This window comes from Grampus griseus, assembly GCF_964374135.1.
Source record: "Grampus griseus genome assembly, chromosome: 1".
In the NCBI taxonomy this organism is placed as follows: Eukaryota; Metazoa; Chordata; class Mammalia; order Artiodactyla; family Delphinidae; genus Grampus; species Grampus griseus.
Window position 1 is genome coordinate 65,762,622 of NC_139017.1, and position 26,809 is coordinate 65,789,430.

A 26,809-nucleotide genomic window follows, 5' to 3' on the forward strand; every position below is an offset into this window, starting at 1 on the left:
TAAATTAGGAGTTTGGGATTAACAGATACATGCTACTATGCGTAAAATAAACAACAAGGAACTACTGTATGGCACAGGGAACTATATTCAATATCTTGTAATACCTATAATGGAATAGAATCTGAAATATACATATATATAAATAACTGAATTACTTTGCTGTACATCTGAAACACTGTAAGTCAACTGTACTTCAATTTAAAATAAAACATTCGGGAAACAGAACCAACTCTCAGTTAGGTGGGACGTGGTCACTCAGTGCCTTACACAGTAATATTTCAACTATGACACTCTGGCTTATTAATCCCTAATAAAAACTTTGTAGTCATCATTCTCAAAAAATGCTCTTTATTCATTCACATATTATTGCATTTAATGCTCACTTCATACCCATGAACAGAGGAAGCAGAAAGATAATTCCTTCACAGACGAAGAGTTTGAGATCCATAACAAAGTCCTTCTTCCCAATTAACAGCGAGTGAACAGAAGATCAAAAACCAGCTCTGCTTTCAGCTCTCCAACTTTACCCTTCTTTCTTGAAGACAGTGTTCAGCCCTAATTTTCACATGTTTGTTATTAAAAATATCTTTAGCAACAAACTTAAAGTATAACCAAAAATCCATACTTTAAAATGTAAAGAAATTATATTTACATATAATTTTTCACATTAACTCATTCAAACTGTAACTGTTATATTACAGGTGTTGGTTGAAACATCTAAGCATCTTAGCATTTTGTCTTCATATCATGCAAACTAAGTCCTAACCACTTTTGACCACTACTGACACCAGGAGACATTCCACCAGTAATTATTCAATTGGAAAATTTCATTGAAACAATCTGAATAAATCATTTTTGCTGCAAGATTACATCCATTAAAATGTCATGAAAACGAGTGGGTAAGTAATAAACAAATTTGCAAATTGTGTTAAAGGTCAGGCCCACTATTAACATGGACTAAATCAATCTCAATAAAAGACATTTTTAAAATAAGAAAAAAATAATTCAAGTGGCCCAAATACATATACTTTGTTACTATGATTAATTACATGGGCATCTGTATTAAGATTGGTAAAAGCAGCATGTGGAAGAAGAAATAAGGTACAAGACCTAGGAAAACTACTCGAAAGGAACAAGGCTAAGATGGTCACTCAGAGAATGGGCAGTATTTCCTCCTGCTGGGGCAGGTGAAAAGGAGAAAGTGTGTGTCTGTGTCATGATTATTCAAGTCTACACCTCATCCCATGAAGGGTAGCTTGGGCTGCAGTTCACAGAATAAACAAATTGTGACTAGCACAATTTTTTTTTTTTTTACATCTTTATTGGAGTATAATTGCTTTACAGTGGTGTGTTAGTTTCTGCTTTATAAAAAAGTGAATCAGTTATACATATACACATGTTCCCATATCTCTTCCCTCTTGCGTCTCCCTCCCTCCCACCCCTCTAGGTGGTCACAAAGCACTGAGCTGATCTCCCTGTGCTATGCGGCTGCTTCCCACTACCTATTTTACGTTTGGTAGTGTATGTATGTCCATGCCACTCTCTTGCTTTGTCACAGCTTACCCTTCCCCCTCTCCATACCCTCAAGTCCATTCTCTAGTAGATCTGTGTCTTTATTCTCATCTTACCCCTAGGTTCTTCATGACATTTTTTTTTCTTAAATTCCATATATATGTGTTAGCATATGGTATTTGTCTTTCTCTTTCTGACTTACTTCACTCTGCATGACAGACTCTAGGTCCATCCACCTCCTTACAAACAGCTCAATTTCGTTTCTTTTTATGGCTGAGTAATATTCCATTGTATATATGTGCCACATCTTCTTTATCCATTCATCCGATGATGGACACTTAGGACAATTTTGATATAACACCATTCTTAAGAATATATTATATTTTATCAATCTTTTTCTCACATGCACAAACACACACACAGTCATAGAGGTAATTCTGAAACAAAGAGAAAATCAGAACTCACAGTTTACCACAAATGCACACCATCCAACTCAGAAACCCAGGTGCTCCAGAATCCACAGAAGGCATGAAAATGGTGCTCAGAGAGCACCATTTTCAGCTCTGGTTTTTGCTTTTTTGAATGGTGACCCTAATATCCTTTTCCAGTTCCAGTAAGTTTTGGTAAAATTTTTCAGCAGTGTCTTCATCTAGGTCTATCTGGAAAAGAAACAAAGATAGGGATGACTACGAAGGAAAAATGAAATGAATAGTATTTGAATAAAAGGGAGCCACTTAAATAACACAGGTAAGAGAACCCAAAATAGGGCCAGTTGGAATGGGCTGTGGTGGTAGCCATGTGGGGAATGTTAGGAATCCTGAGGACACATTAACTCTCCATCCAAACTCCAACACTCACCAAGCCTACTGATGCTTCCCTTAAATAGCAAGACTGAAAGATCTGAGCTTTGCTGTCTCCCCTAACTGCTGTGTACCTAGTAACAGAAGACACCAAACATCTGTGATATAAAGAAGGCAAAGAGGAAAATCAAGAAATTTTTTTTTTAATTTCAACTGCTACTTACTTCCTAATATCCACATTCTTTAGTAAAAAGAGCCCTGATCTTAGCTGAGCTCACTGCCCTGCAGATGAAAGACTACATTTCCAGCCTACACTGAAGTTAGTGGTACCAGGTGACCATGTTCTGGCCAATGAGATGTAAGTGGAAGTGTTGTATGGTACCTATACAGGACTCTCTTTAAAAGGAATGGGGCACCCCTTTCTTTCTCCCTTCTTCCATGCTGCTCCCCTGAGCTATAAGGATGAAGGCCACACCTCAGGGATGACAGAAGGAACCTGGGCACCTGACAATTTGCAGAGCTGCCAGGCCAGCCTAAGGTTGCCTCTCCAAACTGCTTTACATGCGAGAAACCTAAGCTTTTATCTTGTTTAATCCACTATTATTTTACACTCTTCTCTTTTATGTAGAAAATCTAATTTTAACTTACACACTGTACGTAAAAGCAAACTTTCAGCCCCTATAAAGTGTTTGTTATCTCTTTCCAAGTCAACACAGAGCCTAAACTTAAAACTCTTTCTTCATGAAGCTAAAAGGCTAAAAAATGAAAGAAAATTTTATAACATTTTGGAAAAAATATTTCTATTCGTTCAATTATATTAGTGTTTTTTCATGTTGTAACTGGAAAAGACATTATAGCTCTCTTTAGTTCAACCCAACCTTTAAACAGAGCAGAGAGCTGACTTCCCAAAATTAATCAAAGGTTAAAACATATTCTGCAGTGCTGGGAAAATGGTGGAAGAGTAAGACGTGGAGATCACCTTCCTCTCCACAGATACACCAGAAATACATCTACACGTGGAGCAACTCCTACAGAACAACTACTGAAGGCTGGCAGAAGACCTCAGACCTCCCAAAAGGCAAGAAACTCCCCACGTACCTAGGTAGGGCAAAAGAAAAAACAGAGACAAAAGAATAGGGACGGCACCTGCACCAGTGGGAGGGAGCTGTGAAGGAGGAAAGGTTTCCACACACTAGGAAGCCCCTTCGCAGGTGGAGACTGCGGGAGGCGGAGGGGGGAGCTTCGGAGCCACGGAGGAGAGCACAGCAACGGGTGCGGAGGGCAAAGTGGGGAGATTCCCGCACAGAGGATCGGTGCCGACCGGCACTCACCAGCCTGAGAGGCTTGTCTGCTCACCCGCCGGGGTGGGCGGGGCCACAAGCTGAGGCTCGGGCTTCGGTCGGAGCACAGGGAGAAGGACTGGGGTTGGCGGCTTGAACATAGCCTGAAGGGGTTAGTGCACCACGGCTAGCCGGGAGGGAGTCCGGGGAAAAGTCTGGGGAAAAGTCTGCACCTGCTGAAGAGGCAAGAGACTTTTTCTTCCCTCTTTGTTTCCTGGTGCACGAGAAGAGGGGTTTAAGAGCGCTGCTTAAAGGAATTCCAGAGACGGGCGCGAGCCGCGGTTAAAAGCATAGACCCCAGAGACGGGCGCGAGCCGCGGCTAAAAGCACGGACCCCAGAGACGGGGGGGAGACGCTAAGGCTGCTGCTGCCGCCACCAAGGGGCCTGTGTGCGAGCACAGGTCACTATCCACACCCCTCTTCCAGGGAGCCTGTGCAGCCCACCACTGCCAGGTTCCCAGGATCCAGGGACAACTTCCCCGGGAGAACACACGGCTGGCCTCAGGCTGGTGCAACGTCACGCTGGCCTCTGCCGCCGCAGGCCCGCCCCGCACGCAGTGCCCCTCCCTCCCCTTGGACTGAGTGCGCCAGAGCCCCCGAATCAGCAGCTCCTTTAACCCCGTCCTGTCTGAGCAAAAAACAGACACCCTCCAGCGACCTACACGCAGAGGCGGGGCCAAATCCAAAGCTGAGCCCCTGGGAGCTGTGAGAATGAAGAAGAGAAAGGGAAATCTCTCCCAGCAGCCTCAGAAACAGCGGATTAAAGCTCCACAATCAACTTGATGTACACTGCATCTGTGGAATACATGAATAGACAACGAATCATCCCAAATTAAGGAGGTGGACTTCGAGAGCAAGATCTATGATTTTTTCCCCTTTTCCTCTTTTTGTGAATGTGTATGTGTATGCTTCTGTGTGAGATCTTGTCTGTATAGCTTTGCTTCCACCATTTGTCCTCGGGTTCTATCCATCCATTGTTTTTTTTTTTAATTTTTTCTTAATAATTTTAATAACTTTATTATACTTTACCTTCTTTCTTTCTTTCTTCCCTCCTTTATTCTTTCTTTCTTTCTTCCCTTCCTTCCCTCCTTTAGACAACGAATCATCCCAAATTGAGGAGGTGGACTTTGAGAGCAAGACTTATGATTTTTTCCCCTTTACCTCTTTTTGTGAAGGTGTATGTGTATGCTTCTGTGTAAGATTTTGTCTGTATAGTTTTGCTTCCACCATTTGTCCTAAGGTTCTATCTGTCCCTTTTTTTCCTAAATAACTTTTTTAATTCAATAATTTATTATACTTTTATTTTACTGTATCTTCTTTCTTTGTCTTTTTTCCTTCCTTCCCTCCTTTCTTTCCCTCTTGCCTTCTTTCCTTCTTTTCTTCTTTTTCTTTCTTCCTTCCTTCCTTCCTTCCCTCCTTCTTTCTTTATTTCTTCATACTTCTACTAATTCTCTCTACTTTTTCTCCCTTTTATTCTGAGCTGTGTGGATGAAAGGCTCTTGGTGCTCCAGCCAGGAGTCAGGGCTCTGCCTCTGAGGTGGGAGAGCCAACTTCAGGACACTGGTCAACAAGAGACCTCCCAGCTCCACATAATATCAAACAGCAAAAATCTCCCAGAGATCTCCATCTCAACACCAGCACCCAGCTTCACTCAACGACCAGCAAGCTACAGTGCTGGACAACCTATGCCAAACAACTAGCAAACAGGAACACAACCCCATCCATTAGCAGAGAGGCTGCCTAAAATCATAAGAAGGCCACAGACACCCCAAAACACACCACCAGACGTGGACCTGCCCACTAGAGAGACAAGATCCAGCCTCATCCACCACAACACAGGCACTAGTCCCCTCCACCAGGAAGCCTACACAACCCACTGAACCAACCTTAGCCACTGGAGACAGACATCAAAAACAACGGGAACTACGAACCTGCAGCCTGCAAAAAGGAGACCCCAAACACAGTAAGATAAGCAAAATGAGACGACAGAAAAACACAGCAGATGAAGGAGCAAGATAAAAATGCACCAGACCTAACATATGAAGAGGAAATAGGCAGTCTACCTGAACAAGAATTCAGAATAATGATAGTAAAGATGATCCAAAATCTTGGAAATAGAATGGACAAAATGCAAGAAACAGTTAACAAGGACCTAGAAGAAATAAAGATGAAAAAAGCAACGATGAACAACACAATAAATGAAATTAAAAATACTCTAGATGGGATCAATAGCAGAGAAACTGAGGCAGAAGAACGGATAAGTGATCTGGAAGATAAAATAGTGGAACTACCTACTGCAGAGCAGAATAAAGAAAAAAGAATGAAAAGAACTGAGGACAGTCTCAGAGACCTCAGGGACAACATTAAATGCACCAACATTCGAATTATAGGGGTTCCAGAAGAAGAAGAGAAAAAGAAAGGGAATGAGAAAATATTTGAAGAGATTATACTTGAAAACTTCCCTAATATGGGAAAGGAAATAGTTAAGTCCAGGAAGCACAGAGAGTCCCATACAGGATAAATCCAAGGAGAAATACGCCAAGACACATATTAATCAAACTGTCAAAAATTAAACACAAAGAAAGCATATTAAAAGCAGCAAGGGAAAAACAACAAATAACACACAAGGGAATCCCCATAAGGTTAATAGCTGATCTCTCAGCAGAAACTCTGCAAGCCAGAAGGAGTGGCAGGACATACTGAAAGTGATGAAGGAGAAAAACGTGCAACCAAGATTTCTCTACCCAGCAAGGATCTCATTCAGATTTGATGGAGAAATTAAAACCTTTACAGACAAGCAAAAGCTGAGAGAGTTCAGCACCACCAAACCAGCTTTACAACAAATGCTAAAGGAACTTCTCTAGACAAGAAACACAAGAGAAGGAAAAGACCTATAATAACGAACCCAAAACAATTTAGAAAATGGGAATAGGAACATACATATCTATAATTACCTTAAAAGTAAATGGACTAAATGCTCCCACCAAAAGACACAGATTGGCTGAATGGATACAAAAGCAAGACCCTTATATATGCTGTCTACAAGAGACCCACTTCAGACCTAGAGACACATACAGGCTGAACCTGAGGGGATGGAAAAAGATATTTCATACAAATGGAAACCAAAAGAAAGCTGGAGTAGCAATTCTCATATCAGACAAAATAGACTTTAAAATAAAGACTATTAGAAGAGACAAAGAAGGACACTACATAATGTTCAAGGGATTGATCCAAGAAGAAGATATAAAAATTGTAAATATTTATGCACCCAACACAGGAGCACCTCAATACATAAGGCAAAAACTAACAGCCATAAAAGGGGGAATTGACAGTAACACATACATAGTAGTGGACTTTAACAACCCACTTTCACCCATGGACAGATCATCCAAAATGAAAATAAATAAGGAAACACAAGCTTTAAATGATACATTAAACAAGATGGACTTAATTGATATTTATAGGACACTCCATCCAAAAACAACAGAATACACATTTTTCTCAAGTGCTCATGGAACATTCTCCAGGATAGATCATATCTTGGGTCACAAATCAAGCCTTGGTAAATTTAAGAAAACTGAAATTGTATCAAGTATCTTTTCTGACTGCAATGAGACTAGATATCAATTACAGGAAAAGATCTGTATAAAATACAAACACATGGAAGCTAAACAATACACTACTTAATAACGAAGTGATCACTGAAGAAATCAAAGAAGAAATTAAAAAATACCAAGAAACAAATGACAATAGAGACACAATGACCCAAAATCTATGGGATGCAGCAAAAGCAGTTCTAAGGGGGAAGTTTATAGCAATACAAGCCCATCTTAAGAAGCAGGAAACATCTCGAATAAACACCCTAACCTTGCACCTCAAGCAATTAGAGAAAGAAGAACAAAAAACCCCCAAAGTTAGCAGAAGGAAAGAAATCATAAAAATCAGATCAGAAAATCAGATCAGAAATAAATGAAAAAGAAATGAAACAATAGCAAAGATCAATAAAACTAAAAGATGGTTTTTTGAGAAGATAAACAAAATAGATAAACCATTAGCCAGACTCATCAAGAAAAAAAGGGAGAAGACTCAAATCAATAGAATTAGAAATGAAAAAGGAGAAGTAACAACTGACACTGCAGAAATAAAATAAAAAAGATCATGAGAGATTACTACAAGCAACTCTATGCTAATAAAATGGACAATCTGGAAGAAATGGACAAATTCTTAGAAATGCACAACCTGCCAAGACTGAAGCAGGAAGAAATAGAAAATATGAACAGACCAATCACAAGAAATGAAATTGAAACTGTGATTAAAAATCTTCCAACAAACAAAACCCCAGGACCAGGTGGCTTCACAGGGGAATTCTATCAAACATTTAGAGAAGAGCTAACACCCATCCTTCTCAAACTCTTCCAAAATACAGCAGAGGGAGGAACACTCCCAAATTCCTTCTAGGAGGCCACCAACACCTTGATGCCAAAACCAGAAAAGGATGTCACAAAGAAAGAAAACTACAGGCCAATATCACTGATGAACATAGATGCAAAAATCCTCAACAAAATACTAGCAAACAGAATCCAACAGCACATTAAAAGGGTCATACACCATGATCAAGTGGGGTTTATTCCAGGAATGCAAGGATTCTTCAATATATGCAAATCTATCAATGTGATAAACCATATTAACAAATTGAAGGAGAAAAACCATATGATCACCTCAATAGATGCAGAGAAAGCTTTTGACAAAATTCAACACCCATTTATGATAAAAGCCCTGCAGAAAGTAGGCACAGAGGGAACTTTCCTCAACATAATAAAGGCCATATATGACAAGCCCACAGCAAACATCGTCCTCAATGGTGAAAAACTGAAAGCATTTCCACTAAGATCAGGAACAAGACAAGGTTGCCCACTCTCACCACTCTTATTCAACATAGTTTTGGAAGTTTTAGCCACAGCAATCAGAGAAGTAAAGGAAATAAAAGGAATCCAAATCGGAAAGGAAGAAGTAAAGCTGTCCCTGTTTGCAGATGACATGATACTATACATAGAGAATCCTAAAGATGCTACCAGAAAACTATTGAGGCTAATCAATGAATTTGGTAAAGTTGCAGGATACAAAATTAATGCACAGAAATCTCTGGCATTCCTATATACTAATGATGAAAAATCTGAAAGTGAAATCAAGAAAACACTCCCATTTACCACTGCAACAAAAAGAATAAAATATCTAGGAACAAACCTAGCTAAGGAGACAAAAGACCTGTATGCAGAAAATTATAAGACACTGATGAAAGAAATTTAAGATGATACAAAGAGATGGAGAGATATACCATGTTCTTGGATTGGAAGAATCAACATTGTGAAAATGACTCTACTACCCAAAGCAATCTATAGATTCAATGCAATCCCTATCAAACTACCACTGGCATTTTTCACAGAACTAGAACAAAAAATTTCACAATTTGTATGGAAACACAAAAGACCCCGAATAGCCAAAGCAATCTTGAGAACAAAAAACGGAGCTGGAGGAATCAGGCTCCCTGACTTCAGACTATACTACAAAGCTACAGTAATCAAGACAGTATGGTACTGGCACAAAAACAGAAAGATCAATGGAACAGTATAGAAAGCCTAGATATAAACCCACGCACATATGGACACCTTATCTTTGATAAAGGTGGCAGGAATGTACAGTGGAGAAAGGACAGCCTCTTCAATAAGTGGTGCTGGGAAATCTGGACAGGTACATGTAAAAGTATGAGATTAGATCACTCCCTAACACCATAACCAAAAATAAGCTCAAAATGGATTAAAGACCTAAATGTAAGGCCAGAAAGTATCAAACTCTTAGAGGAAAACATAGGCAGAACACTCTACGACATAACTCACAGGAAGATCCTTTTTGACCCACCTCCTAGAGAAATGGAAATAAAAATAAAAAAATGGGACCTAATGGAACTTCAAAGCTTTTGCACAGCAAAGGAAACCATAAACAAGACCAAAAGACAACCCTCAGAATGGGAGAAAATATTTTCAAATGAAGCAACTGACAAAGGATTAATTTCCAAAATTTACAAGCAGCTCATGCAGTTCAATAACAAAAAAACAACCCCGTCCAAAAATGGGCAGAAGACCTAAATAGACATTTCTCCAAAGAAGATATACAGACTGCCAACAAACACATGAAAGAATGCTCAACATCATTAATCATTAGAGAAATGCAAATCAAAACTACAATGAGATATCATCTCACACCAGTCAGAATGGCCATCATCAAAAAATCTAGAAACAAAAAATGCTGGAGAGGGTGTGGAGAAAAGGGAACCCTCTTGCACTGCTGGTGGGAATGTAAATTGATAGAGCCACTATGGAGAACAGTATGGAGGTTCCTTAAAAAACTACAAATAGAACTACCATATGACCCAGCAATCCCACTACTGGGCATATACCTGAGAAAACCAAAATTCAAAAAGAGTCATGTACCAGAATGTTCATTGCAGCTCTATTTACAATAGCCCAGAGATGGAAACATCCTAAGTGCTCATCATCAGATGAATGGATAAAGAAGATGTGGCACATATATACAATGGAATATTACTCAGCCATAAAAAGAAATGAAATTGAGCTATTTGTAATGAGGTGGATAGACCTAGAGTCTGTCATACAGAGTGAAGTAAGTCAGAAAGAGAAAGACAAATACCATATGCTAACACATATATATGGAATTTTAGAAAAAAAAATGTCATGAAGAACCTAGGGGTAAGACAGGAATAAAGACACAGACCTACTGGAGAACGGACTTGAGGATATGGGGAGGGGGAAGGGTGAGCTGTGACAGGGCGTGAGAGAGGCATGGACATATATACACTAACAAACGTAAGGTAGGTAGCTAGTAGGAAGCAGCCGTATGGCACAGGGAGATCAGCTCGGTGCCTTGTGACCGCCTGGAGGGGTGGGATAGGGAAGGTGGGAGGGAGGGAGACGCAAGAGGAAAGAGATATGGGAACATTTGTATATGTATAAGTGATTCACTTTGTTATAAAGCAGAAACTAACACACCATTGTAAAGCAATTATACCCCAATAAAGATGTTAAAAAAAAAAACATTCTGCAATTTCTGCAATTGCATTCTGCAATTCTGCATTTCTATGAAATGCTAATAAAATACTTTGGTTTATAGAATTAAACATTTTCTCCCCTTGGTAAACCAATTATTCCTTCAAGATCAATAGAGAGTAAGTCCAAACAAATTCTGAGGGCCTAAAAGTAAGCTCATTAGTTTACAATAGAGTTCCCTAAGTGTGTTCTTTGGGATGATGTTAAGCATTATGTAAAATTTAAAGAGAAAAGAAAAAGTTGTATAGTCAAGAATAGCTTGCAAGCAGCAGGATGAAACATGTCACACATACTTCTTAACTGTATCAACTTCTCAAAGCCTTTACTGGGCTAATGTGCATTGTGCATGTCTCTGAAAGAGGGACATATAATATGAAGCATTTCTCAAATTTACTTGGCTGACAAACTGCTTTCTGCAAATCTCAAGGAACTATCCCACAAAAGGTATTTTGGGAAACACTGGAGGTTCATAGGTTCATTTTCAGTAAACATATACCACGGGAAGCAGAGAGCCTGGTTCCCCTTAGACCTCAAGCTACTGACATAGACAAGATCACTGACAATTTTGACTCTGACTTAGCTAACTTATTTGCTTCAATCTAAGTTTATTTTATGCTGATTCCTCCTCACAATAAGATAGGCAGTGAAAAATGGGAAGCTAAAGTAAACCTTACTCATGACGAAAATACAACAAAATTAGGACTTCACTGGTGGCGCAGTGGTTAAGAATCCGCTTACCAATCCACCTACCAATGCGAGGGACACGGATTCGAGCCCTGGTCCAGGAAGATCCCACATGTCTCAAAGCAACTAAGCCCGTGCGCCACAACTACTGAGCCTGTGCTCTAGAGCCTGTGAGCCACAGCTACTGAGGCCCGCGCACCTGGAGCCCGTGCTCTGCAACAAGAGAAGCCACTGCAATGAGAAGCCTGTGCACTGCAAGGAAGAGTAGACCCCGCTCGCCGCAACTAGAGAAAGCCCACGTGCAGCAACGAAGACCCAATGCAGCCAAAAAGAAAAAAAAACAACAACAACAAAATTAATCCTTACAGGGTCAAAATTAAACTTTTTTCATTTTTCTAATATGTAACTAGGTTTATTTTTATTATTTATTTATCTGGCTGTGCCGTATCTTGGTTGCAGCAGACAGGATCTTCGTTGCCGCGTGTGGGATCTTTAGGTGCAGCGTACGGGATCATTTTTAGTTGTGGCATGCGAGACCTAGTTCCCTGACCAGGGATCGAACCCCGGCCCCCCTGCATTGGGAGTGCTGAGTCTTAACCACTGGGCCACCAGGGAAGTCTCCTGTAACTATGTTTAATTTCATTTTAGGTTACACAGAGTCTACAAAACACAGCATTCATTTTTTTTCCAAACTCCATCCCGTTCCTCCTCAAAACACCAGTCTATTAAAGCTAACAGTTGTCATAAGTGGAACTGAACACTCAAAGGGAAGCTAACTTCACTCAGAAAGATGCTTTATATTTCATCCAACTTGTGACACATTTCTTGAGCACCTGCCATGTGCAAGGGAACATGCTAGGAAAGGGGGTGCAATCGCCCCCTCCTCATGGAGCTTATCCTTGGACAAGGTGGCCCGCTACTGAATGAATACTACACAGAACTGGCATAAGAGGTCAAAAAAGCCTAGCATGAAAGCATCTGACCTGATGTAAAAGGTCACGTGAAAGCTGTTATCTTAAAGATAAACAGTAGAAATGAATCAGTAGAAAGAAGGGTAAGAGCAGTTTAGGTGGAGAGAAGGTGTGCCATGGCTGAGAGGCAGGAGACAGCAGAAAGAAATGAAAACAGGCCCACGTGATGCCAGCGAGCGGAGACGGGAGCTCCAGGAGAGAGAAGCTGGGCAGCTGGTAGGGCTGGTCAGGAACCAGCAGCAACCTCTTCAGTGAAACAAAGGAAACATTTACCTTTTTGGATGTTACGTAATTGCTTCCAAAGCCAGTGGTGGCACTCAGATATTTCACCAGAGGATCGAGAGACTCGGGCTTTTGGTGGAAAAGCCAGACCTGGAAAAGAAGAGGGTGTCAGTGATTCTTCTCTTCTGCCCAAGGTGAGTGAGGCTGGAGGGGATGTACAATCAGCACTTTACAGAGCCCCAGACAAATTCTAAAAGTCCTCCTGAACAGCATCAGCTCACTGTGATGCCTTCATGAACCACTACTATAATTCGAAGGAAGACAGTAGGGCAGCCTGCTTAATAGCATCCTGTGAAATTTTTATTTAAAGCAAAAAACCATATTTTAGCTGTCTCTTCTCTTAATCCCCAGATTAAAGTTCATGGCATGTGGTCTGGAGCTTATTCAGAGTGGATACTCAGCTCACGCCACAGTAAAGTATGGGTCACTGATGTGATATTTTATTAATAGATAAGCACACACACGTACATCTTTCAAAAGATGTACGTGGTAAAAAGTCTTCCTCCCCAATTTTCTAGCCACCCAGTTCTCGTCTCTGGAAGCAAACACTCATGCTACTGTTTTGTATATTCTTCTAAGGAAGTCTATTTGCTTAAAAACATATATATCCATTTCTCTTATGCAAATGGAAGCAAAATATACACACTACTCCACACTTTGCATTTTTCACTTGAACAGGCCTTGGAGATACTTTCAAATCAGTATATGAAAATTTTATTCTCTTTTAAAGTAGCACAGTATTCCATTTCATGGATGTGCCACACTTTATATAATCAGTTTTCAACTGCTAGACCTAGAGGTTCTTTCCAGTTTTTGCTATTACAAACCTCACTGTGATGAATGATGAATACATCATTCCATATAAGTTTGAGTACATCTATAAGATAAATATCAAAGATAGAAATGCTGGGTTAAGGGTATGTGTGTTTATTATTTTGAATGATCTTGTCAAAGAGTCCTTCATAGAGGCTATATGAGTCTACTCTCCCCCAGCAATGTAGAAGACTGCTTATTTCCCTAGACCACTGCCAATATAGTACATTATCAAACTTTCTAATCTTTGCTAATCAGAGTTGAAAAACAGTTTTTCATTATAGTTTTAATTCGCATTTCTCTTAGTAGGAGTAAGAAAAACAGTTTTTCATTATAGTTTTAATTCGCATTTCTCTTAGTAGGAGTAAGATTAGGCATCTTTTCACATGATTAAAACAGTTTCAAAACTCTCTGTTCATGTCCTTTGCCTATTGTTCCAATAGGTTGTTTTTCTTGATTTGTTGAAGCTCCTTAGATAGTAAGAAAATGTAACCCTTTATCTATGGTATGAGTAGCAGGTGTTCTTCCACTTTGTGGTTACTCTTTCGAGTGTATGTGTAGTGAGAATTTTAGTCATGTAAAATTTTTTTACTTTTATTAAATCAAAATTTTCAGTCTTTTCTTTTATGGTTACTGGGCCTCCACACTCTTAAATTATTTTATAACTTCCCCGTTTTTGTTTTTTTTTTGGCAGCACCAAGCAGCCTGTAGGATCTTAGTGCCCCACCCCCCCGTATTTTTTTCTAGTAACTATATATTTTAATTTTTATGGATCTTTTAACTTACCTAGAATTTTATTTGACAGTAAGGTAAGAAGAAAAGATCCTATTCTATTATTTTCTGAATAAACCATCTTTTCCCCATTGTTTTGGAAGGCCATCATTATCATATACCAAATCCCTGTATGCTATGGGCCTATTCTCAACTTTCTATTCTGTTCCATTGATCTGTCAGTTCACATGCCAGAACTATACTTGTTTCATTAAGATGGTCTTCTTTAAAATCTCAAATGCTGAAATACACAGAATCCTTTACAATAAGCCTTCTCTCATTTACTCCTATAATTCCTATTTTATAGTTAATAGCAAAAGGCTTAGATGAGTGAAAAACATGTGCCCAAGGGTTCACAGCCAGAAACTGGAGAAATGGAATTCGAACAGAATTACTGTAATTCTATAGTAATAGAATTATATATAGCACATTCTTAACCACCGTGCTTTAGGCCACTCAGGTTCAAACCATCTAAGGAGATAAAACTTATCCAAAGATTGAAGAGATTCTTGCTACACACGTGGTGTGCTCAAACCCTCATTTGTATCCACCAGCATATATAACCATCACTAAGTGGTAATTACCTCCCACCCATCCACACTGAAGGAAATTACAGCAGGGTCACAACAAACTTTTAAAACTGTGACACTGGGGTCATGCTGCTCATCTCATCCAAATCCAACCTATCCTTCAGAGCCCGGATTAAGCCCGACTCAGCAAGCAAAGCCTCCTCCAACCAGTCCAGCCCCACTGTGATCCTCCTTTCTTATTATTCCTACAGTACCTGCCACCAGATGACAGAATGTCTTACTTTCTTGTCTATTTTCTCTATTCATTCTTTTTTTCTAAACATGACTCTAAGCTCCTTAGTAACTTCTAAGTATTTTGACTTCTAACTAGATTTTGACTTCTATTTCCACACCACCGACACTCAATATATACTTGACCTCTAGACTTGATTTTCAGTGACATAAATGTGCAGAATGAGTGCCCTAAAGGACTATTCATTATCTTAAATAGTTTGACATATATATTAAGAAATAATTAAAATTAGTTTAAAAGTACTTGCTTCTACTGTGTGTCTCTACAATCAATGCATTTGTTTCTGCAATGTTTACCAAAAGAAGAGTGCCAAGTCAATTCCCTTAACGTTTGCCTTAATTTCAATTCAGCTACGATTTAAGAATCTGTTAAGTATGAGCACTACAGTGCTAGGCTCTTGGGTTTTCAAGATGCCTAGCAAAAGTCCTGAGGGAGCTAAATGGAGTGAGGGAGACACACACACAGAACTGACTTTAGTACAATAGAATTTCAACCAGATGGTGTAAAGCACAGAGGACAAATAAATTTCATCTTGTATGATGATTCTGATCCATTAGTAGTGGATGTCGTTGGGCCTTGAGTTGAAAAACACTCAGAGACATCATTTATGTAAGCAGAACAGAGTATTATGATCCATTACTAATGTCTGCCATTAATGAGGAAACACATGCAATCCACACATGTGCGATTTAAGGAAACGAACTTGTTTTCTAATAAAGTAACAACTCGATTCTCGAATATTAACAGAGAAAAGAGAACCTTCCCATAAGGAAATGGAGCTGGACTTCGTTGCCTCTACTCTTGACCCATGAAACACACCTTCTCCACAGGAAATCTCACACTGACTGCCCAGCCACCGTCTTGCTTTGCCTGCCGCTGCAGTATTCCACGCTGTGCTCTCCTCCGGCTGCTCATGTATTTTGCTTCTACAGAAGTGCTGTCCCCACAACCATGGTATCCAGTGCCATGAAACATACTAAACTTTCAAAGTTCACTCCTAATGCTCCGAACTGAGTCCTAAACAGGACCTTGATTATTCAGAGCTTGTTCTCTTATCTTTTCTGTTAAGATTGTTTCTAAACCAGTGAACTTACAGTCTACATCTGTGAAGTGAATACAATATATTAAAACTCTAGTAACATACCAGTGCTTCTGTTCCATTGTATGGTGTCAACGTGAAAGCATTTGCGAAAAAGCGGAACTAAGAAAAAGAAAACCATAGTCATTTCGTGGTGGTTTAGAGTCACAAAAGCATTATTCATTTAAATATTAATAAAAGACAACCTGCATTTCTTATTATAGAGCATTTTTTAAGTTTCAAAAAATAAAGAAATCTAAATAAGAAATATCACTTAATCTCCATTACTCCAATCAACCACTTTTAACATGAAGGCATATTTCCTTCTCATCTTTTTTCTCTGCCTGCTATAATGGAGGGATATTTTTTTCCTGAGCTCTACAAGGAGGGACATTTCCTAAAAGCAACATTTTCTAATGTGTGCTGGAGGACACTGGTCCTGCAAGATACTCAAAATACAAAACAAACAAGCAAAAACATGATTCTATGATCATACAATGCACAATCGTACACTTTTGGGGAACTTTTAATGCATCTGACTACATTAAAAGCTCAGAGAAATCCAATTTGATATCGTTTAACTCGTTATTGACCAGGGGATTTTTGCAGAAACTAATGCCTGTAGCCGGTAATTTGTTATGAATATTGAAACGTCTCTAGTCAATAACGTTTGGGTAACAAAAGACATATTAATATGTCTCTGAGACGTATATAACATATTACTGAGACATAATATACGTCTCAATAACATGTGAACACAGGTTTCTCAAAATTATATAATCATAGAACTCTTGGGATCTATGGTGCATGACCAAAGAAACATTCCCTTAAAGAAAAGTGGACACTCAGATGGTGGTACAGTCGGAATATCAGGTAGTATGAAGCAGAGATTACATACTAAGTAACGTCAAAACCCTTGAATGAAATGGAATTCTGCCACCTTTAGACTCAATTTCTTATTTCCCAACCCTTAAACACAACTTTTTGGTTCCAACTCGAACAGCTTAAGTAAACTAAGACAAGAAGTATTCATCACTTACCAGCCATATGATTGGCATGATCAACGTCCACACAAAGGGAGGCATAATTCCATATGTCAAATTGGTCAACACCGTACCTGGGCACGCTACACTGGAATACAGACCCTGGGAACACAGAGAGGGGTAGCAATTAATTTTAATTCAACATACTTTGAGTCACCTATGTGCTAGTTAATAAAGGAGATACACAAATGAGCCAGCAAGCCAGGGCATCAAGGATTTATGCTCTAAGTTGTCCTTGAAGCTGGGTAGACCATTTCAGTTTAAGAATCATGTACTGAGAACTCACTCTGAGAGGCACTCAGGATGCAAAAAATAGTAAGATAAAGTCTCTATTCTCAAGAAACTTAGAGAACAAAGAATAACCAAGCTTGAACCTGGACGAGAAAAGTAGGACCTGGTTACCTGAGTTTTCCATGTTATTAGCTTAATTGAAGATCAGCTGACCAATCAAAATAAGCTGTGACAAAGCGAGAGAGTGGCATGGACATAGATACACTACCAAACGTAAGGTAGATAGCTAGTGGGAAGCAGCCACATAGCACAGGGACATCAGCTCGGTGCTTTGTGACCGCCTGGAGGGGTGGGATAGGGAGGGTGGGAGGGAGGGAGACGCAAGAGGGAAGAGATATGGGAACATGTGTATATGTATAACTGATTCACTTTGTTATAAAGCAGAAACTAACACACCACTGTAAAGCAATTATACTCCAATAAAGATGTTAAAAAAATAATAAGCAGTTAAGATAAAAAAAGACATACACAGTAAAGTCTTTGCCTGCAAGAAGTTTCTGATCTAGTAAATATAGACAACTAAACCTCAACTGTGTCTGTTTCCCTGCAGGTATATAAGGTCCATATCTCCAGCTTGAGTTGGGAGCTCCTGGCATCAGAGAGGAATGAGGGCTGTGTGTGGTTCCACAAAGACCTCCTCCAACTGAAGATCTCTAAATCAGGTTCTTAGCCCAGGACTCATCATTTTAGAAAGATCTGTTCTATAAAGAGAGCCCCAGTTAACATACGGCACGTATTAGTAATAGAAGAGGCCCTGGGTGGTCTTTAGTAATCCTTGGAGCACTGGGATTTGTTTTACTAGTTTATTTGGTTTAATTTTCACTGCATTTTACCTTATTTTGATGTTGACCATTTTAATTTATATTTTTATTACTTTTAATCTTATTATTTTTCTTTTAAACAAAAATAGAAAATGCCAGTGTAGCAGAGTCAGTTCAATGGACAGAAAGTACCCTGAGCATCAAAAGCTGGAAGGTCTTCTTCTTTATTCAGTGCTGCAAGGGCCTGGAGGTGCCTGACACGGATAATCCAGCCCCCGAGAGTCCCCCTGATTTACCAACAGTCCTCTGAAAAAAGTCAGGAGTCTTAGAGACCAAAAATTCTTCCCAAGAATATTTTGCCCCAAAGATAGCTAAGGAAAATTTCTTATTCTGGGAACTAGCCAGGAACAGTTAGGGCCTTTTCAGCCCTAAATGAAGACATCTGTGAACTAAAATCCAGGGCTTCCAACACATACAACTTTCTGACATTAAGCAACAAAAGAAACAAGCAAGGAGGCCGTCTTATCCAAGACTACAGTCACCCCACATGTTTAATCCTAGGGAATGAGTGTGACGACCCTGAGTACTTCCACAAGGCCTGTGTGAGGGGCCATTCATGGATGGTTAGTCTTTCAGGTAGCTTGTACAGACCTAACAACATTTCCAGTCATACAAGGCTTCAAAGGGAGGTAGTTCTTTATTAGCTACTTCTCTATTCATAAAAGCCAAGGAGAAAAATCACAGGCTGCAAAATAATCACACAGATTTTAGGAGGCGGCAGCATCAGCTAAATCTCCCTTTTCTGTAAAAGATGAAATCCCAAAACTTATTTGACAATTGAGACAAGCAAAATCCCAGAGCTTATTATGAAAAGAGAAGCTAATCCACTCTGACCTTACCCCTAAAAGGGAGTTTCCAGAGGACAAGCAGTTGTGACAAGTTTTTAAACATCTCAAGAAATCTCAGGAGGAGGCTAACAACTGGACCAACACACTGAGCTCAAATAATAACAAGAAGAACAGTCAACACACAAACACACATAAGCACACGCACACACAGGTGCAGACCACATGACCACAGACACCCATACCCAAGCACACATACCACATATACAATCACATTCATATACATATGCACACACCCAAAAAAACCACACATGCATGTGGATAGGCACACTCACACGTGTATGCATGCACACAAGCACACACCCTCCCACCCCCCACGCATTCACGCCCACATGTGTGCAGACACATGCACACACGCACACAAGCACACACACACACATTCTGAGCACAAAGCATGGCTGTGACTGCTTCGTACCAATCCCATCATTCAAGCCTCCCAACAAATCTATGAGGCAGGCACTATTATTATCCCTGTTTCTCAGATAAGGAAACTGAAGTACAAGGAGATTAAATAATTTGTCCAAGTTTACAAAGCTGGTGACAAAGCAAGGATTCAAATGCATTTCTAGAGAATATGCTCATAGCTTCTACTTTTATACCACCCTCTTCACTAAGAGGCTTGATTCTAAGAGCCAGTTCTCAGAAGTGAGAATTCCACCTGATGAAGGTCTCCACTGCAGAATCAACCAGGTCTAGACCATTACGTAAGGCTTAGATTGCTGTACCTAAAGTGTGATCAAAGAATGTCCCTTAAGGGCAGATAGTTTCTGCACTGTCTTTTTATTTTTCCTTCCTCCTCGATTCTGAGCCTGAGCCAGTACCCTAAAAATGGTCAGTCTTTTGTAAATATTAGTGGAATTAAATTTCTCCCCAGTCCCACACTCAAAAAACACAGTCAAAGCAAACAAAGGAAAATGCCCATGGGAAAGACCAGAGATTTCCAGTTAAGATTTTAGACCTGGGCAAGAGAGACACACAAAGAAGCACTAAGTTCCAGACCACAGAGGACACAAGGAGCCAGCATGACTGACAACAGCTGCTCTCAAAACCCGGGTCCTCACAGAGACAGAGCTCTGCAGCCTCACCAAAGGTCACCACTCTCCAGAAGGCTTTCTAAGTACCAACTGTCCTGTAACATCAGATATAATAAACACTGGGTGGCCGCATGGCTTAGTGGGAAAAATCCAAGCTATGAAGTTAGCCGTGGGCTCAACTCTGAGCTCTACCCTTTACTAGCTGCGTGACTTTTGGGTAAATGACTTAAGGGCTCCAATCTTTCGTGTCCTCATATGAAAATGGGAATACTCAGACCTACCTTACTATGATGGGAAAGGTATTAAATGGCATACATAGATAAAAAGGATGGCACCTAAAACATAGCAAATGCTTAACAGTAACTACTGACATTGTTAGTAGTATCATTCTGTTATATAAAATATAGCTCTTGAAGAGCTATGGAATGGTGAGTGAACCCCCATATATCTAAAAGGTCAGAAGCTAATCATCTCGGCCCTAAAACTTTCCTATACACCAACTATCAGTCTTCATCATGTCTTATCTTGTCCTCATAGCAATCCTGCTCAAGAAACAATATTTCATCTTCTAAACTACCACAGTTACTAGAAAGCCAGCCATCTTACTAGGAAATCAGTGGTAGTTCAGAAATCACTGCCCTGCCATTTCCATATCACTGAGACAGGCCTCACCCGCTGGTTGAAGTTCCTGTTCAAAGCCACACTCAGAAGGTCAATAGCATATTTGGAAGAGCTGTAGGGCTCCTGGCCTTTGCTGTGCTGGATGTCCTCAAGGTTGAAATTAGATTTCACTGCATTACGAGATGATGTCCAAATGAGCTGAGATGGACTGTCACTATGACACAGGAGAGATTCCAGTTCCCGAATCTGAATGAGGAATAAAAGAAACAAAAAAATGTATCAAAATATACTGGAGGAGTACAAGATAACAATTTTGAAACCAATATAAATGTACACTAGAATTGAACAGGTATGTCATTGGTAGAGTGGGACACAGGTACACAAGAGAAGAGACTAGACTGATCTATGTGGTAAGGGATTAGAGTCAGAGACATCAGTGTGAACTCATGATTAGCTTAATAAAGATTCAGATGGTTACATACAAAATATTTACAGATATTTATACATAAATGGGTTAGTATGCACGTAGATACATCCTTGCTCCGTTAGCTGAGAGAGCCTAGAAGCAAATGCTATCTCAACAGCAATAAGCACCCAGACCTTGGTTTCTAGTACCATTCTCCAATAAAAGGAAACAGATCTCCTTAGGAAAATGGCTGATTCTAAGACTGGGATAGGAAATACGTAAGATGAGTCTTAAACATCATGTGATGCCAGAAAGGATGTGCTCAAAACAAAACCAGAAAGCCATAATGATGAGGGCACGTCGAAGATATAGAGGTTCCACAGGACAGAAAGCCTAGAAATAAACCCACGCAGCTATGGTCAATTAACCTAAGACAAAGGAGGCAAGAATATACAATGGAGAAAAGACAGTCTCTTCAATAAGTGGTGAGGGGAAAACTGGACAGCTACATGTAAAAGAATGAAATTAGAACATTCTCTAACACCATACACAAAAATAAACTCAAAGTGGATTAAAGACCTAAATGTAAGACCAGATAGTATAAAACTCCTAGAGGAAAACATAGGCAGAACATTCTTTGACAGAAATTGCAGCAATATCTTTTTGTTTGGTTTTGTTTTGTTTTTTGTTTTGCGGTACGCGGGCCTTTCACTGTTGTGGCCTCTCCCGTTGCGGAGCACAGGCTCCGGACGCACAGGCTCAGCGGCCATGGCTCACGGGCCCAGCCGCTCCGCGGCATGTGGGATCTTCCCGGACCGGGGCACGAACCCGTGTCCCCTGCATCGGCAGGCGGACTCTCAACCACCGCGCCACCAGAGAAGCCCAGCAATATCTTTTTGGATCCACCTCCTAGAGTAATGAAAATGAAAACAAAAATAAACAAATGGGACCTAATTAAACTTAAAAGCTTTTGCACAGCAAAGGAAACCATAAACAAAACAAAAATACAACCTACAGAATGGGAGAAAATATTTGCAAATGATGCAACCAAAAAGGGATTAATTTCCAAAATATACAAACAGCTCATACAGCTCAATATCAGAAAAAACAAACAACCCAGTCAAAAAATGGGCAGGAGATCTAAATAGACATTTCTCCAAAGAAGACATACAGATGGCCAAGAGGCACATGAAAAGATGCTCAACATCGCTACTTATTAGAGAAATGCAAATCAAAACTACGATGAGGTGTCACCTCATACCAGACTACAAATAATAAATGCTGGGGAGGGTGTGGAGAAAAGGGAACCCTCCTACACTGCTGATGGGAATGTAAACTGGTACAGCCACTATGGAGAACAGTATGGAGGAGCTCTACTAAAAATAGAGTTACCATATGATCCTGCAATCCCACTCTTGGGCATCTGGAGAAAACCATACTGCAAAAAGATACATGCACCCCAATGTTCATTGAAGTACTATTTATAATACCCAAGACATGGAAGCAATCTACATGTCCATCGACTGATAAATGGATAAAGACGATGTGAGATAGATAGATAGATAGATAGATAGATAGATAGATAGATATGCCACAATGGAATACTACTCAGCCATAAAAAAGAATGGAATAATACCATTTGCAGCAACATGGATGGACCTATCATACTAAGTAAAGTAAGTCAGAGAAAGACAAATATCATATGACATCACTTATATGTGAAATCTAAAAAAATGATACAAATGAACTTATTTATGAAACAGACACAGAAAACAAACTTATGGTTATCAAAGAGGAAAGGTCAGGGGGGAGGGATAGATTAGAAATTTGGGAATAACATATACACACTACCATATAAAAAATAGATAACCAACAAGTATAGCACAGGGAACTATACTCAATATTTTGTAATAATCTATATGGGAAAAGAATCTGAAAAAAAAAGATATGTGTGTGTGTGTGTATATATATATATATACACACACATACATGTACGTATAACTGAATCACTTTGCTGTACACCTGAAACTAACACAACATTCTAAATCAATTGTACTTCAATAAAATTTTTAATAAATAAATAAATTTTTAAAAAAGATATAGAGGTTCCAACTGAAAGAGCTCCCAATGGCCCAAACTAAAATAATTTGAGCAAGAAAATAAAGTAGTATTTATAATACAAAGGAGAAAAATATATATCCATGAATCTGCATGGATATAACATGATTTTTTTCAGTTTTACTGAGGAATAATAGGCCAATAAATAAGTGATTGGATAAAGATTTAAGTGGAGGAGAATAGACAAATCTCCCTTGCAGAGAGCTACTTGCAGTAGCTACTCTACTCTTAAGGAGGTCAAGCACAACCCCTTAAGTGTGGGCTACACATAGTAACTCTTCCAAAGAGTACAGTATGTAAAGGGAGAAAGAAACAAGTAACTTAATAGTGGAAAAACCTGACAAACACTGATTCAAGTCAGGGGATCAAAAAGAACATCAATATACCTAGAGTCTGTCATACAGAGTGAAGTAAGTCAGAAAGAGAAAAACAAATACCATATGCTAACACATATATATGGAATCTAAAAAAAAAAAAAAGGTTCTGATGAACCTAAGGGCAGGACAGGAATAAAGACGAAGACATAGAGAATGGACTTGAGGATATGGGGAGGGGGAAGGGTAAGCTGGGATGAAGTGAGAAAGTGGCACTGACATATATACACTACCAAATGTAAAAGAGATAGCTAGTGGGAAGCAGCCGCATAGCACAGGGAGATCAGCTCCGTGCTTTGTGACCACCCAGAGGGGTGTGATATAGGGAGGGTGGGAGGGAGGGAGACGCAAGAGGGAGGAGATATGGGAACATATGTATAACTGATTCACTTTGTTACAAAGTAGAAACTAACACACCATTGTAAAGCAATTATACTCCAATAAAGATGTTTAAAAAAAAAAGAACATCAATACTGATAAAACATATTGATTGGATGTGATGAGAATGGCACTCCGTCTCTGTGGTCTTCTTCCTAAAAACACATTTTCTCAAATCTAACCATGAGGAAAACAGACAAATCCCAATCAAGGGACCATGTACAAATACCTGAGCAGTAATCCCAAAACTGTCAAGGTCTTCAAAAACAAGGAAAGTGTGAGAAACTATCACAACCAAGAAGAGCCTAAGGAGATTTGACTATTAAATGTAATGTGGTATCCTAGAAGGGGTGCTAGAACTGAAAAGGGACATCACACAAAATTAAAGAGTTCTGAATAAGGTATGGACTTTCATTAATAGTAATGTATCAATATTGGTTCACTAATTGTGACAAATCTACCATACTAATGTAAGATGTCAATAATAGAGGAAACTGGGCATAGTGTATGCAGGAACTCTCTTTGCAATAATTCTATAAATCTAAGATTATCCTAAAACTAAAGTTTTATTAAAGAAAAATCTAGGAAAGCTTCCAGATGTGCAATGAAGATTTATATCAAACACAATCAAGAGAACTCATGAACATGAGATTAAATCAGTTACCTGGTTCCACAACTGTAATATTGCACTGTGCCTGGAACTTTACAGAAATTCTCTCTACTCTTTTAACAGCCCTAAAAGTTTGGTCATTTATAATCAAACTGGGGATGGATCCATTTATATAATGCTTTTACATCTCAACATAGAATCCAAGTTTGTGATCCATAAAAAGTTGTAAGATTCCTAAAACTAATTTGGAGAGAGTGGAAGGCATCATCAACCTTCCTATCATTTTATTTGATAAATCAATCCCAAAACCCCTGCTGATAGCCTACCTATATAAGAATACACAAAGATAAGTCATGTCACAAGGACACCTGTAATAACTGTGCCTTTGGCCACAACTCTCCTCTGCCATTCCCCCAACCTGGATTACCCCAATACTAGATATCCTTAACAACTTAATTTTTTAAACAATAGATTCATCAAAAAATTAACAGACTATTAACAGCAACAATTAACTTACCCTCTACCACTGCCAATTCATTTAATAATTTGAAAAGAGAGCATTTGAATTTGAAAAGAGAGCAAAATATTTCCTTTATCTTTTATCTTATGAAAAGATAAAGGAAATATTAGATAATGAATCCCTGTAGAGTTATAAAACATGACCATATAAGAATTCAATCCCATCCTGAACTATATTTTAACTTTTGTCATTGAAAAGGTAATACCACATATTTTTTTTAAGATTCATGTTTCATTCTAAAGGATCTAGAATGAAACATGAATCTCCCACTCATCCCTGATGCTCTGGCACCCCAGTTCAAAGGTATCCACTGTTCCCAATTTCATCTGTATCATTCTAGAAATAGTATATACATGTATATACAATGTGTAAAGATATATATTTTTGTTTGTTTATACAAATGAGATCACACTATACAAATTACAACCTGCTATTTCTTCTCAATAATGAAATACTACAGGCTATCCCATGTAAGTGCAAAATATTTATCTGATTTCTTTTAGTGGTTTCACAATATTCCAATGTTTATGTATATCTTAAATTATGTATATCCAGGCTAGTCCTCAAGGAGGTCCAATTTTGAGGGAAATTAGGTTTAAGGTGAAAAAAGTGATCATGAATATAAAAGTGTCAGAGATACAAGTTCTATGCAAGCAAACCCAGCATTAGAAGGAGTTCTTCTCGCACCAAGGAATTGAAAGCAACTGGCAACATATCTGGCCATTACTTAATCTAGATATTAAAGCTGTCCTATGAGACTAAACCTGAGGGAAAAGCACAGAACAACCTAGACAAGTTGCACATCCCTTGCTTAACATTATAGTTGCCTGAAATTGTGGCACACCAGACTGGATGCTTAAAAAAAAATCACAAATCAAGATAGTAAAAGATTAACCATGAAGTAATGTTTAATAATGGCTTCCCTGTCACCCCATCCTATCTGATGCAAAGCCCAGTTTCAAAGACCATTTAGAACAGTACTCGTGCACTTACTCGGTTCTGTACATTGTTTCTGAAGGTGCTTGTGTGTTTATACCTTACTTTCTCTCCGATCTCTAAAACTGATGTCAAAAGAAAAAATATACCAGTAGGCTGCTTTAAGCAATGTCTTAAAAGAGTAGAGTGATCACCCTATTTAAACACGCAAAGATTTAATGCTAGCCATAAACTAATGAGCTTAACAAAACAGCACTGTGATCTATCTGTGCAAGCGTTTAGGATCACAGTACTAAGTGTTGGCTTATTAAGCCCAAAGCCTTTTTACCAGGATAAAGTGGCCAAAGACATTGGTTGCAAACACCTCCTGGAGGCCATCGGCAGTAATCTTTTCACTCTGGGTCAGCACTCCTTCAGCTGTAGAGAATATATGAATCGCTTTTCTGAAACAGTAGAAGACAATTGCATGACTTTTTAAAGCTTTTTTAACTGAAGATACTAAACAGACACCCCCTCCTGCCTTCCCCCACCCTAAAACTACATTTTCCTTGATTCTGTAATAACAGGAACAAAAATACCTATTTCTCAGAGTGGGTTATCATGAGTACTAAATCAAAT

The 26,809-nt window shown here is 39.1% G+C and overlaps 1 protein-coding gene across 1 annotated transcript in view; it reads right to left on the bottom strand.

Annotated features, from left to right (window-relative positions):
* Positions 1-342: 342 nt before the first annotated feature.
* The window catches only part of HSD17B7 (hydroxysteroid 17-beta dehydrogenase 7), a 33,184-nt gene continuing 6,717 nt past the window's right edge, over positions 343-26,809 (bottom strand). The window contains exons 4-9 of the mRNA XM_082658929.1: positions 26,520-26,634; positions 20,901-21,095; positions 17,235-17,339; positions 16,261-16,317; positions 12,702-12,800; positions 343-2,171 (exon numbers count right to left, since the gene is read on the bottom strand). Coding sequence (XP_082515055.1) covers positions 2,070-2,171; positions 12,702-12,800; positions 16,261-16,317; positions 17,235-17,339; positions 20,901-21,095; positions 26,520-26,634 — 673 coding nt within the window. The 3' untranslated portion in view covers positions 343-2,069. The remainder of the gene's footprint in view (positions 2,172-12,701; positions 12,801-16,260; positions 16,318-17,234; positions 17,340-20,900; positions 21,096-26,519; positions 26,635-26,809) is intronic.